The 17640-nt window shown below is 33.6% G+C and overlaps 1 protein-coding gene across 2 annotated transcripts in view; it reads right to left on the bottom strand.

Annotated features, from left to right (window-relative positions):
- Positions 1-17027, bottom strand: part of LOC100852521 (uncharacterized) — a 47516-nt gene extending 30489 nt beyond the window's left edge. For both annotated transcript variants that reach the window (XR_788445.3, XM_010667121.3), the window contains exons 1-6: positions 16897-17027; positions 13165-13237; positions 11247-11290; positions 6652-6694; positions 6236-6454; positions 5871-6023 (exon numbers count right to left, since the gene is read on the bottom strand). Coding sequence is in view for 1 of the 2 variants with exons in the window: in XM_010667121.3 (XP_010665423.1) it covers positions 5871-6023; positions 6236-6454; positions 6652-6694; positions 11247-11290; positions 13165-13237; positions 16897-17009 (645 nt within the window). In the remaining variant the exon portion in view is untranslated. The remainder of the gene's footprint in view (positions 1-5870; positions 6024-6235; positions 6455-6651; positions 6695-11246; positions 11291-13164; positions 13238-16896) is intronic.
- Between the last annotated feature and the right edge of the window lie 613 nt (positions 17028-17640).

The following is a 17640-nucleotide window of genomic DNA, read 5'->3' as shown; positions in this document are numbered from 1 at the left end:
TTAACAATGAAATATCTTCTTTGATATGTCATCTCGTTATACAACATTGAGAGAGAGAGAGAGATTAAGAAGGGGAAAAAAGAAAAACCTATTATAGTGCTAGAAATCTAAGAATCTAGCATCAGATCTCATATCAGAGCATATGGACAGCGCCATTACATTTTGAAGCAGTCGGATTTTGGGGAAAAACTGATGGATCGACATCTAGATTTTGAAGATGATGATTTCTTAGGTAAAGTTGATTTTAAATATTGATGATCTTCACGAAGCAAGGATTTTTCTTTCTTTTTTTATCACTTGTGAGACATGTTCTCACTGCACCAAAACAAAAAAAGTGAAGATTTGAGGCATACTTCAATATTTTAAACCATTGTAAGTTGCAAGAATGGTGCACATAAACTAACCATTGACTGAGGCAGCAGCATGAGTGTAGTAAATGAAACAACCATTGCAATATTGAAGTTCCCAAGGAAACCACATCCTTAACCATACAAGGTAGCATAAATCATAATACTCCTATTCTGGTAAGGTGGTGACAAAGCAGCATTTGGTTTCCTTGTTTTCATGGACGTTACAATGATTCTATATGGTGAGATGCGACTCCTACAAACATTACACATTTTTTTGCTTGCTTTTCCTTAGCTATAAAGATTAAGATGTCTATCAACATGAAAAGGCAAACACATATTCTTCTACCTTTAGCAAAGTGGAAGTAGTTTTGAAGCCTATGAGTAAGGAACAAATGAAGAAACATCAAGAAGAGAAATAAAAGGATGTTGTTGAAACCCAAAAGAAGCCTTTGTTTGTTCTCACTAAGAAGTTTGAAAAAATGCTAAGGAAAATGAGATTATTAATGCTATCATAGCCAAAGAAAACAAAGATCCAACCCTTCTATCACCTTAAGAAGTGCCTCTAGAATCTTCCAAGTTGCTATTTGATTTTTTGAAATGTTGCATCAAAGGCTTTACCCGATGAGTGTGATGTCCAACATGTTTGCTTCACTATAGGTTCTCAATTACCTAACTTACTAGCAAACTGTATGAATCCATTAAGGTGTTGTTTGAGCTTAAGAGGCAAGTGAAGAGTTACTTTCAAAGAGGTTCATTCATATAAGTTTTTGCTCATGTATTGTACCAACTTTGTTTATGCCTAAAAAGGATGGTGGTTGGTGTATGTATGTTGATAGTCATGCGATAAACAATAGGAAGATCAAATACAGGTTCCCAATACCTTGACTGGATGATATGTTGGATCTGATGGTGGATTCTAAAATCTTCTTGAAGATTGACTAGAAGACTGCATATCATTAGGTACGGATAAGGCCCAAAGACGAGTGGAGAACTACTTTCAAGACAAAGGATGGTCTATGAGTAGCTAGTTATGTCAATCAGTCTCAATGAGGCAACTATCACCTTTGTGAGGGTCATGACATGGGTTCCAGTCCTTTATTTGTTGCTTTCTTGTTATTTAGTTTGATGATATACTCAAACATAGCAAGTCCAAGGAGGATCACATTTTACACATATAACAGGCAATGAGAGTTCCTTGAAAGGAAAAGTTGCACATCATTTTTTTATTTTAATGTTTGTTTATACTAATCATGTTATATTTTTGGGCTTTATTCTATCATCCAAGGATGTGGAATCTAATTCTTCAAAGATCAAAACCATTTTAGAATGGCCTAAACCCACATAAATTGCAATCTTGTACTTTCCATGGCCAAGTGGGGCATCTGGTCGCATTCTTTAGTGAGAAAATAAATGATGCAAAGCAACAGTATTCAACTTATGACAGGAATTCTATTTGGTGGTGCAAGCATTTTGCTATTTGCAAAATTATCTTACCTATAAGGATTTTTTTATATTAAAATCATAAAGCATTGAAGCATATTAGCACCCAGAAGAAGCTGAATTATCATCATGGAAAATGAGTTCCTTAATTACAAGAATACTCTTTTATTCCCAAGCAATGTAACAAATTGGGTGTCCTATATCCTTACTTTTATTGTTGTATAAGTGGTTGGATTTTATTAACTCATAAAGGATTATCCTTCTTGCAAAGATTTTTGTGTTACCTTTTCCTATTTAATGTCTAGACAGCAAGCATATAATCCAAATTTCACGACCCTTCATAATTATCCCTTTAAAGGAATTTGACTGTCTTTTTCTAACACTTCATTTGGAGAACAAGTGCTATGGGAACTACATGCTGAAGGGATGGTAGGTCATTTTGGGCGTGGCAAAACAATCACCATGGTGGAGATTGTTTCTATTGGCCTGGCTTAAAACGAGATGTTGCAAGGACTATCTCTCATTCTTGTACTTGCCAACTAGCAAAAGGAAGAAACGAGACTTTACACACCTTTACCTGTATCATATGCCCCTTGGGAAGACATTAACATGGACTTTTTCCAATGGCTACCAAGGACCTTTAAGGATTTTGATGTCATATTTGTGGTGATTAACCAATTCTCAAAAATGTTACATTTCATTCCTTGTGTAAAGACATTAGATATCCACATTGCTAAAAAAAACAAATAAAATTCAAAAGGTCATTCACTTCTATGGGTTGTCTAAGCGTATTGCTACAAACAGGAATGTAAAGCTCACATGCTATTTTTAGAGAAAGCTAAGAAGGCTGTTGCATGCTAAACTTAATTTATCTTCATTCACCCATAAATAAGATGGGCAAATTGAAGTGGTTAATCATAGCATTGACAATCTTTTAAGATGCTAAGTGGGTGACTATGTTGCCAATTATTTCCCATGGCAGGATTAGCTTATAATAGTTACATAAATAGGACGACAGTAGCATCTTTTTGAAATTATTACCAATTTGTAGCCCTAAAAGCACATTGCTTTAATTCCTTTCCCTTCAAGTGCAAGATCAAGTGTTGAAACTGAAGCTTTTGCAAATCACATGAGCGAGGTTCATAAGGAAGGAATTTATTCTTTATATATAATATACTTTTGCGTTTTTACCTATTAAAAAAAAAAGGTTCATATGGAAGTCCAAAGGAAGATTACACTTAGCAATGAATATACAAGGCTTGAGATGATCTTAGGAGATGTTTGATGAATTCAAAGAAAGGGATATGGTGATGATTTGTATAAGACCACAATATTTTCCTACAGGTGCTGATAAGAAGCTACATTCCGAAAAGGTTGTTCTATATAAGATTGTGAAGAAAATTAGTTCTAAAACTGATGTCCTTGAGTTAATAGATGATATGGGTATTAGTAATGTGTTCAATGTTGAGAACGCATTACATAGAAGTCATTTTTTTTTTTTATCAGAAACAAAAGATATATTAATAATGCTCAAAGTACAACAAAAGGATGAGAGGTCCTCCCCCTAATATACAAAACCTGATCAAAGTAAAATTAGACACCTCTTTTATACAAGGAGAACTATACACATAGGCATACACAAATCTCCTTAAAACCAGACTCAACTGCTCTCAATGTTATCCACGCCCTTTAAAAGCGATGGTATGAAAGGCCCATGGGGAGGAATAGAAGTGAAGTAGATCCCACATCTCCATTCTCCACCTTTCCTTAAAAATCCTAACATATATCTCTTACCACACAATCCAAAGTATATTGAGGCAAGTGATTTGCCAAAGGGTCTTACCTTTGATGGAAGTCCTTGACCCTCTAAATGAGATAATCATCATATCACCAATACTCTTGGGTAGAACCCAATCCATCTTAGCTAAACTGAAGAGCTTGTGTCAAAGCCTCAATGTTAAAGAGCAATGTAGAAAAAGACGGTCAACCGATTCTCCACTTCTCATGCATAATATGCACCAATGAGGACAAAGAGACTTGTAGAGTCTTCTCAACTGTAGCATCTCATTGGTGTTTACCTTCTTGTGCACCACTAGCCAAGTCAAGGCCTTAACCTTTGAAGGAGCTTTTGATTTCTATAAAAATTTGGCTAAAAGGAACAGAAAGGGGCTTGAGAAATTGGACAAGGCTAAGAAAAAAAAATTACTGAGAATAAACCTAAGGAGGATAAAGACCAAACTCTTAAATATGTAGCAAGGGAGACAAGTGCACTGAAGTAAGTGAAGACATGAGGCTTTCAAGATTTTCAATTTCTATATCAGTAAGATTACAGCGAAAGTTGAAGTTCCAAGAAAACGGAGAGGAGTTACCGAGGGTGGCTTAAATGGTGAAATTTTTCACCATGATAACTCTATAGAGACCTGAAAATTGTGAACACAATGGTTGATCACCCTACCACAAATCTTCCCATAATCAAATTCTCTCCCCATCACCCACCACATTACATATAGGTCATTACGACCATTCCTTTCAAGATGAAGCCATTATTCAATTGCCACCAACATTAAACATAAAGGAAGGGGTCGAAGATGTGCTTAATGACAGTGTGATTACCAAAAGTATTTGGTCAAATAGAAAAGTTGTCCTCTTTTTTATTGCACTTGGATTACATCCAAAAAAAATTGAGTGGGAAAAAATGACCCTTATGAGATTTATCAATCCTTTTACTTGCTAGAGTTGAATTGTTCCAAGTGAAGGCAAAATAATGCAAAACAATGTTGGAAATACTCTTTAAAAAATAATGAAAAAAGAGGGGAAAATATTCAGCAAGAATGGTTTGGTAATTTTAGAATAGTTTTAGTTGGATTTTTTTTCTTTTAATATGGTTTTAACAGTTTATTTTTTATCAAATTTCTATTTTTTTTAGTTTCTAATTTGATTAGGAAAAAGAGGCATATTCCTATTAAGAAATAAAGTCTTGATCATAACAGAAAAAGGTGTTTCATGATTTTAAGAAACATATGTAATCTTTAATTTTCTTAATAAAATTTATTGAGAATTTAGTAGCTATCTTTTTTTTTTTTTTTTGATAAGTGAGAATTTAGTAGCTATCTAGCTACTTAAAAATATGATTGTCTTCCCTAAGTCAGATTGTTTAGAAAACCCTAGGTAATCAGACCCTTGGTATGATTGCCAAGGATCTCTCATTTCTTTTCTGTCCCTTCTATCTTCTTTGATATCTCATCTCATCAAACAACACACAAAAGCCCCTATTGTGCAGGAAATCTAAAGATCCAGCATCATAAATTAAATGAAATTTAGTCAACTACAGTTTTAAAAATATCAGCTGTATATGACTTTAGAATCATTCAAATATAGTCCCAAGATTATTCACAAGATATGATACATTAGTACAAAGAACAATTTAAATACTTATTTAGTTTAAAACCTTGAGCAAATACTTCTCCCTTCCACTAGTCATTGTGCCTACATTCTATCCAAGCAGAACCACTGATTTTAGGGGTTGTAAAGAAATGGATATAGAGAGAGGGGGGATGCAGGGGGGCAGGGGGGCGGGGGCCGGTTATACCATGCATCCTATCACAATCACCTCTGTGTCGGAAATTAGAAAAAGTACAAGTATACATTGGGCAGAACAAATAAAAAAAAGTAATAGAGATGATCATGCAACAAGTCTCTCCCTAATTCCATTTATATGTGTCACAGGCTTAGTGCCTAACATTCTACCACAGAGAATATCCTATCCAAAAACATCCTATGTCCAAGGAAACAGCTTGATCTGAGAGGTATCCTAGCCATAAAATCAATCTGAATGCATTAAACCAACTTCTGAAGAAAGAATAATCCATGAAAAGAAAAATAGAAACGGTGGTGGATAACAAGAAAATCTAACCAGGTAAGTACGAAATAGCCTAAAAATGAAGGTTTGAACCATAACATATGAATTTTGGCATATCTGATTATGCAGAGATATCCATTTTCAACCATTATAATTCCAATGGAAACCTTCATCTAATATTTTTTATTTTATAGAATACCAGAATGAACAAAGGACCTTACATTTCCATTGGAATCAGCAAAGGAATATGGTGTCGCCTCATCATTATTAATCTTAACATCACTACTACCAGCTTGATCCGTCTCTCTGTTATTTCCTGGGTACGCATTACAGATCCCAGGACCAGACTCACAGCAACTTTCAGTTCCCAACTCCTGTTGTTACAAATAGAAGTCAAATTTCTAGATGAAAAAGATATAAATGGAACTGACTACACCAGCAGTAGAAGTCAAATTTCTAGATGACAAAGACATAAATGGAACCTGACCAGACACAGCAGTCTCACCACTTCACATTTATGCCAAATAATAATAATAATAATAATAATAATAATAACAAAAAACAAAAACTACTGGCTTGCATAGACCTTATTATTAACCCCTTCTGGTGACTTGCATGTTATATCGCTCTTCCCATAACTGGCTTGATCAGATTGGGGAAAAGATATTCTCCCACTCGTTGAGGCAGCCTCGCAAGGGCAAATATTTCTCTCTCCAGAGTCAAGATGATCATCCAGAGCATTTTCCAGATGTGGGTTTTCACACATATCTGTGTCCTGGCTCATATCAAGAGGGGGCTCAAATGCCTGCAGAGCAATTCATTAAGAAATTGCAATCAAAATACTACATCAACCAACCATATTAAGATGTAACCAACTCCAGATAATCTTCAAAGAGCCCATCCGCAAGGAATTCAAGTACTGGATCATATAAACAACCAAACCAAACCAAACCCAAAACAGCAAAAACAAAAGGAGGCTGAAGAGGTGGAGCTGCAGATCACCTGAAGCATGTTAAATATGAAAAAAGAATTCACTGAAATACACCTGCAACAGAAAAAATCCAACTAGTTATTAACTGGTAAGATGTCATTACACACAAAGTTTTCAAAGGCAAAGTGTTTAAGTGCTCATGAGGCCAGGAGTAAGCCTTAGAAGACTCTAATTTTCATAGTTAATAAATATTTAAATTTAAAAAATATAAAATAAAATAAATGATAAAGTTCATAACAAATTCATTTGTCACAAAAACCATATTAATAATTCCATAACATAAATGAAAAAAATAAGAATAATTGGCTATCTTTTGCTATTTAAAAATAATAATAATAATAATAATTGAGTTACATAATTATTTTTATTTGAAAAAATAAGAAATAAATTATATAATTGACACATCGAAAAAATAGTACAAAAAGAAAAAAGAAAAAAATAATAATTTAAAAAATAAGTGACATGTATTTCTATTTCCATTAGAATATCCTTATAAATTTGATAATGATTTAATGGAAAGGAAAATTTTTCCTTCCAACAAACTAAATTATACAAAAAAAGGGGGGTTAGGGATGGAAATTCAACCATAGGAAATTGAAAATAATGATTTGGATGCATTAAAAAGGCCTGTGATGGTCTAATGGTCAGTTTGACTTTCCACACAAATGAAAGGGAAAAAAAAGGAATGAGACAGATGAGAAGGAGAAACAGAAACAGGTAAAGAAAACAAGAGATATGAGGCGGGGAAATGAGAGAGACGAGGTGGAGAAATGAGAGGTATGAGGCGGAGAAATGAAAGAGAAGCAAAGGGAGAAATCTGCAACCTGGGAAACAGAAAGGTGGCAACCCCAATGAGAGCAAAAACAGACCAAAACAATGAGGATTCAATCCCTAAAGTTACTTCATGATCTACTCCCTACCAAAGATACACAAAACATTTACTGAACCAAGTTCTATGAATCTGGACAGCTTCTATGTTGTTCTTACTAACACTCCCCCTCAAGCTGGTGCATAAATGTTATACATTCTTAAATTGTCAACTGTAGATTCAAACATTATTGTTGAGATTTCTTTTGTGAAAATATATGCAATTGGAAACTTGGTTATTATAAAAGGTATGGAAATTTGTCGACTCTCAATTTTTCTTTGATCAAGTGTCTATCCACCTCAACATATTTGGTACAATCATGTTGAATTGGATGTGTCATATTGATTGCGGCTTTTTATTATCACAATAAATCTTCATCGGTTATTTAGGCCCCAATTTAAACACTTATACCCTTTTGTTTAGGTGATTAACCCAAAAATATGCACTTAATGGCTCTATGGTCTAAATAGATTAGATTGATCCAAAGGATATGAATGATAGGACAGAGGATATGATAGATCTTTTATGTAGTTTTAAGATCTATCTTAGAAAAGTACAACAAATCTTCAAAGAATTTTACAATCATAGTGACAAAATTTTTCTTAGGAGAGTGAAAACACTTTTACACTTTTGTTTAGGTGATTAGCCCAGAAATATGCTCTTAATGGCTCTAGGATCTATTTTTAGAACATACCTATTTGGAAGATGAAAAAAGGTTGCACACTCAAAAACCTTAAGAGGAAGGGACCTGAAGTGAAAAAGTGTTTTTAGAAGCTAGACAAGAGATTTTGGAGTTTAGAGTCTTAGGACATGCAACTGATTAAATAGGCAACAGCCAAGACAACATCACTCTAATAAATTTTAAGGACATTGTGGGAAAACCGTAAGGCTCTAGCAACTTCTTTTTTCTCTCCTCTACTCCATTTTGTTTGAGTGTATCAAAACATGAGGAATGGTGAACAATCTCATTTTCAAGAAGATAAGATCTCAAACTATTGTTAAAATATTCTTTCCCATTGTCTATCCGAAAAAATTAAATATGAAATTGATTTTGAATCATTGTGTAGAATGATTTGACAATGGTAGTAACTTCATATGTCTCTTTAATAATGTAAATCCAAGTTATGCAAGTGCACTCATCAATGAAGTTTATGAACTATTTAAGACCAGAATAAGAAGTAACATGAGACAATCCCCATATGTCACTGTGAATGATAGAAAACGGGATTTTAGATTTTTTATTTTGCGCATGAAAGAACACAATCAAAAATTTCATACTAGAATTTATAAGAGTCTAGAACAAAAAACCTTTAGGAAAGTTTTAAGGGAAACAAAGTTTGGATGTCCTAGTCGTTAGTGCAGCAACCAAATCTCCTTCTCTTTATTCTTGAGTGCCTTAGTGACATGAACTTGAGCACTTTTGTGCACTTCAAGATGTAAGTAATACAATTCTCTCTCTTTAGCAATTCCAATCCTCTTCCCTGTAGCTAGGTCTTAAAAAACACATTGAGTAGGAAAAAAAAAAAGTTACAGAACAATTTAGTTCTTTTGTAACCTTACTAATGGACAACAAATTACAAGCAACAGTTACGACATAAGAGCAAATGGTAATGTCAAAGAAGAAGACAGAGAAATTGAACCCTTCCCATGAATGGGAATAAAACAGCAATTGCCAACCTTGACTTTCATCTTTTCTTAAACATAGAATATGAATCACAAAGGCAGGTAAATCACTAATCATATGATCACTTACCCCTAAATCAATGACCCAAGGATTTGATGAGACATTGTCAAAGGCACTCAAAGTTGTATGGGTATTACCTAATTGAGCAATATTACAAGAGTTTAAGCTCCCAATCTATCCCGAAATTTTGTACCAGGCTTCCAATTGACTCTTGGTGAAAAGGGCATCATCTAAGTGTTAAGTTGTCCCACTAAGCGTGTTAACTGTAGGTTCAGAATTCTAGATGGTCACACTTTGATTCATCTTCTTATAAGACTACCTTCCTCCTTTGTCACCAAGAGGAAGAGGTTTTCCATGTAGTTTCCAGCATGCTTCACTTTTATGTCTTGGTTTTCTATCCCTAGTTTGCTTGACAAGTGGCAACAAAGTTGGCAGTCACTTGAACTATTTTAAGTGCTAAGCTTTCTTGTGAAATGGGCTTCATCATCAGAGTCGTACAATCCTCTTCACTTCTCACATAAGAGAAAGTTTCATCTAAATATGGAGAAGGTTCATTACCAAGCATTCAACTTTCACCTCATCACACTCAGTATTAAGCCCCACTAAAAATTAAAAAACTCTATCTCATTCCAACATTTCTTCCAACATCATCGCATCATCTGGTGTTGTCATCTCTAAATGAAGATACAAATCCAATTCCTGTCATAAAACCGTCAGTGTTGTAGTAGGTAGTCACAATGAGATCTCCCTGCTTTGTATTGTGAAATATTGTATTCAATTCCAATATAGGAGCAACATTTCCTTTCTTAAAATATGTACTAGATATTGCATCTTTCAAACTTTTTTGGTGGTAGAAAGTAATAGAAAAGGTTTATTGACCTCAACTTGCATAGAGTTGATCAACCATAAGATGACTTGCCTATGTCCGAGATATTGCATCCCAAACTTTTTTGGTAGTAGAAAAGAATAGAAAAGGTTTATTGATCTTAGGTTTCATAGAGTTGATCAACCTTGAGATGACCTAAAAATTGTAGCAGGTAGTCAAAATGAGATCTCCGTGCTTTGTATTGTGAAATATTGTATTCAATTCCAATATAGGAGCAACATTTCCTTTCTTAAAATATGCTCAAGATATTGCATCTTCCAAACTTTTTTGGTAGTAGAAAGGAATAGAATAGGTTTATTGACCTCAAGTTGCATAGAGTTGATCAACCATGAGATGACTTCCCTATGTCCGATATTGCATCCCAAACTTTTTCGGTAGTAGAAAAGAATAGAAAAGGTTTATTGATCTCAGGTTGCATAGAATTGATCTACCATGAGATGACCTAAAAGTTTTCAACCTCCCATAATTCGAAAGAACGATTTGAATTTTTTGGTCTCTTAATGGTACCATGAAAATACCTCATCTTTCCTCTACTCTAAGGAAACATTGCACAGCTTGTGACCACCAAAAAAAAAAAAAATCTAAGCATTTAATTTTTTTTAGGAGCAATATGAAGGTTTTTTCTTTTTCTTTTTATTTTATTTTATTTTATTTTATTGATAACCAAGGAACCTTCCATAGCCAAGCCCTTAGGACTCCAGAGCAATATGAAGGGTTTGAATATCACAATGGTGCTGATCTAGGTTGTTGGGTTGTTTCAGTATGAGTTTTTTTAGAAATTCCCACCATTGAAGAAACAAAAGGTAGAAGGAGAGGAAGGAGAAGGAATATAAAGGCAATGAAATGAATGAACGTAATGAAGGCTAGTAAAAAGTTAGGAAAAACATTAAAATATCCTTTTAGGATTTGATACCAAGTGAGTGGAAGAAAGAAAGAGAGAAGAAAATGATTTCTCACTTAATTAGACCAAAAAAGTTTTACAAGGTATAAATACACAATTTGTACAATGATTAGAGGGGGAAAAAAGTCTAATATACAGCTATTCAATCCCTTGAATTGCTCCATGATATACTCCTTACCAAATATGCATAAAAAATAAATGAATTTATATTGCTCTTGCTAGCAATTTTATCTTTATATTTCAAGAATTAGGTTAAGGGAACTGTACCGTCTCAGCCTTTGAAATTTTGAAGGGTAGTGAGACAATAAAGCCTGCAAACAAGTAAAAAATGGTATTAAAAAATAAGATAGCTTGAGAAATTAATTACTTAAAAGATCGTGGAATGAATTATTTAAATATTTACAACAAGCAATTACTTATTTAAAAAGAATGGCATGAATTATATAAATATTTTAATTTTCAACAAAACACTAGGCAAAGTTCTTAGCATCAAAAATCCTAATTCTGAAAAGAAGACAAGTGTTTTTCTCCCAAAGATCAGATAATGCAGCTAAGACACTCTCCAAGCCTACTCCATACAATTCATCAATAGCTCTTAAAACAACCACCTTAATGCAGAGTCTTAAAATCCTTGGATCAGAGTAGAGACAATGAAAGAAGCTTGAAATCCCCATCCAAATATGTTGGGACTTAGAAAGACAACAGTTTATAAAAATAAAAATAAAATTACTCAATTAGTGTTTCCTATCTTTTCATTTTTTTTTTCCCTGAGGTATTTTTTGGATTTTTTGGCATTGCTTATTACATAGCATTTAGATTTAATCCAAAACCAAATCGTATCTCCAATTCCAAGTCAAGCAAAAACACCATGAATCCAAGACCTAAATCAACAATTTGAACCATTTGCATCACAATCTAACTTGAATAATTGATATCAGTTTCATACATTTTGGATAGTTTTTGTACTTGTGAGCAGTTATCCATGTCTTATTTGACTGAAAGTATGCGAAGTCCCGAATATGACAATTAATGTGAGTGTTAAAGACATTTTTTAAGGAAAATGCATTAAAAAGAGGAAAGAGAGAAGGAAGTTTCTTTGAGGGTAGGAGTAAACCACACTTATTGATTCCAAATTCAATGGTAGTGGATTGGAAAAGGAAGAGTCAATAAAGGCATGAATTGCTAATCCACTAGCTAGTTGGAAAATGCTGCCAGTGGATCAAAAGAAGAACGTTAAAGGCAGTATATATGCCATTCCACTAGTAAAGTAGCTGCAAAGGCAAGCAAGAATTCCTGAAGATCTATGGAAGACAATTTGATTTGATCATCAATTGAATTAACCTAAGGGAAAGATGAATGCTTTCAACTTAATATTTTCACCAACTTAAGGTAAACATATTCACAACAATAAGTTTTTTACTTCTAGCAAACATACTAGTTGTAAAAATTATTATAAAAATGATTATAAGACCTAATTTTACAAAAACAATTCTAGGGGGCCTAAAATCAATCTCAAATGAGCCCTAGCCCTCCAAGGATGTCCTAATCACAAAAAGAATCTTGGTCACAAACTCATATCTTCATTTTACAACTCTACCTCTTCCAGGGTCTTGTTTTCTTTACACAGACAAAAAACATATTTAAAAGCCTTATGTGTTTTCTTTGATAAAAAATACGATCACAATGAGATTGTTAATATTTTTTTGAGGCAATGGTCATTCAGTTGTAGAGCAGTGATCTATAGAGCATTATATCATTCTGTGTGGGAAATAGAACAACTGAAAGCACAAAACAGCATGTTATAAAAGGGTGTGAAATTCTTCTAGTGGCTCTTTTGGGAATGGAAATTTTCCTAGATTTTTAAGATTGTATAGCTAGTTCTTCGTTTTTCTTTGGAGGACAGCTCACTCTTCCAAATGTACTTTAATTCTTTCATTACTTAATGCAATGGGTTATTGATGCAGGCAAAAAACAACAGGTATAAAAGGGTCATTATGGAATTTCTCCCAGATTTTTAGGATTGATATGTAGTTCTTTCTTTCACTGATTAATGCATAATCCTAGTCTGTCATTGCTGTCATCATCAGGATGATCATATGGATGAATAACTCTTTTAAGTTCAATTTCCCAATTACAACTTCAGAAATTTACTAGAAAATGTAGACCACTAGGAGAATGAAATTACCTTGTGGGCAGGTGGAAGCCTTCTAAAAGATCTTTCATATCTTCTGACATCATCTTCTGCAGCATCTGGATAGCTGTATATACAAGAAGAATAGATATGGTCAAGACTGGAAAAATTCATTGAATGGCATATGTAAAACATACCAGTGATTTAGACAGCTAGATTAGTATAACGACCAGAAAGTAACGTGATTACAGATAAAAATTAAGATAAACCTGTATAAGCCAGCACAATCAGGAACTAGATTTGGAAGGGTGAACAGAACAGGAAAAAAAACATATTAGTATAACAGGGAAAAGCATCATGTGACTTAAGTACACATGAATAACGAAGAGAAAGATTACACAAGGGGCAAAATTCAGGAAATATCAAATTACACCAAAAAAATTGAAAAAAGAAAGTGTAAAATAGAAAAATCCATGAAGGAATGTGAACCTACAACCAGACGCAACAGAACAATCCTCATCACCCACTACAGCCCAAACACCCCAAAACTAAGAATTAAATCGAAGAAAAAGTCCATTCCAGATAAACAGAGGTGCAGCATAATAATTGCTTTCCTTTCCAAGTTCTCAATCCCTTCAATGAAGACACAATATTTGGTTCAAGCCAAACACATCATGCCAGGCAAAGGGAGCTGAACATAAAACCTTCATCCCATCCCATTGGACAAACTTATCATGCCGTCTGAGCATAACTTCTTTCCTCCTCTTTGGGAAGACTTCAGGACAGCAGGAGCCATGCAATATCAAAGAGAATAAAGAAGCATGGACCACAAGTCTCCAGAAGTAGGGTAGTTACACAGTTAAACAAAGTTTGCCCTCTGCACATAACCTAGACCATAGTCAAATTTTTCCCCCACAGAGTCAAAAAAAAAGAGAAAGGGCGGGTTGTCTAATATCACTACTCCTCATTAATTAAACCTTCATGAATCCATTTTTGTTCTTTCATTCCAGGTAGTACCCGAAACCGACACAAGTGGGTAGGTAGAGAATACCTAGGGGCGCGAGACAACTCTCTCTAAGGAACTCGGCAAAATGCGCTTTCACATCTTCTTAACCCGAAATGTCTGGAAGTTGTTAATAATAGATTACCTAGAGAAATAGGTAAAAGAAATTTCCATCCAAGATTTAATAGTTGGTCCATTCTCAGCCTAGGTAAAGTCCATCTTGTTGTGATAGAAATGAACAAGAACAAATAAGTTTTGGCTAATGTAATAAAGATACCAATTGTCGTTCCAAAGACTTCACCCGCTTTATTTATTTCAAAAAACTCAGGAACAAATATGTACGGAATAGAGAGATCCCAACCTCCCAAGTAAAGAACTGTTACAAATAATGAAGAAACTAGTAGATTTAGATAAGAAGCAACGTAAAATAAACCAAATTTGATACCCGAATATTCGGTTTGATAACCTGCTATCCAGATACTGTAATTTTGCAATTCTCCCCCTATCCTCAACCTACAGGAAAAAGTTAACAATGAAGCAACCATCTCTAGCTAACCTCCATCTTAAAACACACTCTATCCCTGCTAAGCTCCACTCTCAAAATAGCCTCCAAAACAGCAATAACTTGACTCCAGGTTCGTATCACTCTGACAAAACCTTGCATCCAGTTATTCCCTGCAACTGACACATATTGGTACTCCACCTTGGCATCCTTATTATCTTAATTATATATATATATATATATATATATATATATATATCCAGCAATGATGAGTTATTAGGTGCTTTCTGGTTTGGTAGATGTCCTGTACTTGGTTCATTACCATACACCAAGGTTGGAGCATACTCTTACAACCCATCTCCATGGGCTTAACAGTCTGATCTGATAACAGGAAGGCACAAAGAGCAGTGCCCCTTGGCAATGTTCCAATGCTAGATGAGTTATTTTAATGGCAATCATATCATCTGTATCACAATATTTAATGCATCCTTCTTTGTGGTACTGGTATCAATTAAGGATTATGTAATTCAAACATCAGGTTCCAGATTGGAAGGTAATTTAAAAGTCTAACTATAAGAGACAATTGATTTTTCATCATCCCAGTATGTTCTCACTCTGCCCATCCAATTAATCATAGTTCTATTTGTAGTTTTGGTTTTTTTGGTACATCCCCTGGCATTCTGTAATGCAGTTTGGCATTGCAGTTTGTTTCACTCTCTACAAATAACATAGCCATTGTTTTAGAATTCAGCCTGGACATAACTATCTCCTAAAATACAAAAACTTTCAACATGACAAACTAAAGAAACAAAGAATAATAGCAGTGATTTTAAATTTCAAAAGCTAAGAGATTGTTTGACAACGGATACGATTTTTTGAAAAATGTCCTTGAGCTCTCAGTTTTTAAAATATAAGAAACAATAGTTTGATTCTTTAGAAAAACAACAAGCAGATCCCATATGATTAAACTACTCAACTTATTTCATACAGTCAATTTTCATAGAATATTTAAACATTTATTTCCAAAGCTCTATTCACAAAATACATAACCCAGCAGATCCCATATGATTAAACTACTCATAACTTATTTCATACAGTCAATTTTCATAGAATATTTATACATTTATTTCCAAAGCTCTATTCACAAAATACATAACCCGAAATTTTCCAGAATTGCAAAATTATAAACTGAAAGGAGAAATTTTTTGGCTATACAAAAAATAATAAAAGTATCAATTGCAAAGATAATCAGCACCAAGCAAATGCCAACTTTCTGATTCCATCTCTACTTTACACAAATCAATGACAACTTTATCTAAGAAAGATTGGGAACTTAATATCAGAATTAAGATTTAGGCTCCTTTTGGACCCCACTAACAACAAGGGAAAGAACAAAAAGGTAGAAAATTCAGCAATTTTGAAGCTTCGCCTTTTCTTATTTTCTTTTTCCTTTCCATCACAGTTTCTTGAGAACCAAACAGAACCAACATTTTTCCCAGTGATCAAACCACCCAAACGAACAACAATAAAAAACCCAGAGATAAAAAAATAAATAAATAAATAAAGTGATTTATTACCAAAATTATGGTTTTAAAAATCAAAATAGAACATTTCAAGTTCATCAGAACCCACATGTTTGATAAAAAAAAAACCGGCAATGTAGATAAATTGAAAAACTGAAGCAATAGAAGAACTTTATGTGAAAAGTAAAAAACCAAAGTCTCAAATGATTACCATTTTAAGAAAAATATTATTTGACCGAAACTTGCATTTTATTTTCCCTCGCATTTTCCCGAGAACTAAAAGCAGCCTCTGGGGGAGAGAACCAACCGTTCCCCCATTGCCAAATCACCAAAAGAAAATTCTAGAAAAAAATAATCAATAAATAGGCTAAAAAAGGAAAAAATAAATAATATTTAAATCAAAATTTCTCAATTTCATTGATAAGAATATTTTATTTTATTTTTAAAAGGCCAAAATACATATTTAAGCCAATTGAAAAACAAACATCTTATCAAGCTCAAACGAGAGTTCCGTTTAGTACCATTTTTTTCCTTTCCCTCAGTTTTTCTTACCAACCAAACGTAGCCTTAAAAAATAAAACAAATGAATCAAAAGCCCCTACTGCATCAGTAGCTCATTAAAAAAAACAACTGAAGTGAAAAATGAAAGCATCGAAACCTCTGATTGGATAAGTAGAAATCAAAGTAAGAAATGAATTATTTTCAGAAAAATTCAAACATAAAATAAAATTGCAAAAATAGAAAAAGATGAAAAGTACTTGAGATATGCGCTGATGATGCGTCTGAGAGACTTGACTTCGAGGGCTTCTTCAATCTCCCTCTGGCGCCTTAAGCGACGTCTTTCCGCCTCCTCATCTTCGCTCATTGACATCTTCTCTTGTCGCTGCGGAACGGCTGCTCTACTATCTGGGTTTTAAGGCCCAAGGATGGGCCGGATTTTCTTGTGTTGGGCTTAAATTGAAATTTGGGCCGGTCTTAAGCAAAAAAATGTCAACCCAATATAAATTTGGGTCGAGCTTAGGTTAAGGGCTAAAGTAACAGAACCAAGCCCAAACCCATTGTATATTTATATAAAACTTAAGTTATAATGCACATGCATATAAACATATATTATTTGATGGTATTGTATTAATATCCATTTCATTTATATTAAGATATACTTCTCGATCTGAGCTTGCAATCAAAGTAATCTTTTTTGAAAAAAAAAAAAAATTAATCTTGATTTATTTTGAAAATATTCATCAAAGTAGTACGTTCATGCCACTTCAGGGTCTATATATTATTTTTTTTATTTTTTATATAAAAGTTATAGTTGGTGATTATGATTTTAACCTTAAAGTTAAAACTTTTTTTAACATAAACAAAATTATAAAATGGAAACTGATGTGACTTAAAAAATTAATTTGGTGTCTATTTTGAAAAGTAATCGCGATGTAGAATTTTTTTTTATTTCTTTTGGAAAAAGAATTATAATTAAATAAATATTAGTGATAAGTTTTTAT

Source organism: Vitis vinifera, chromosome 18 (assembly GCF_030704535.1).
Source record: "Vitis vinifera cultivar Pinot Noir 40024 chromosome 18, ASM3070453v1".
In the NCBI taxonomy this organism is placed as follows: Eukaryota; Viridiplantae; Streptophyta; class Magnoliopsida; order Vitales; family Vitaceae; genus Vitis; species Vitis vinifera.
This window is presented reverse-complemented; position numbering and strand designations above follow the sequence as displayed.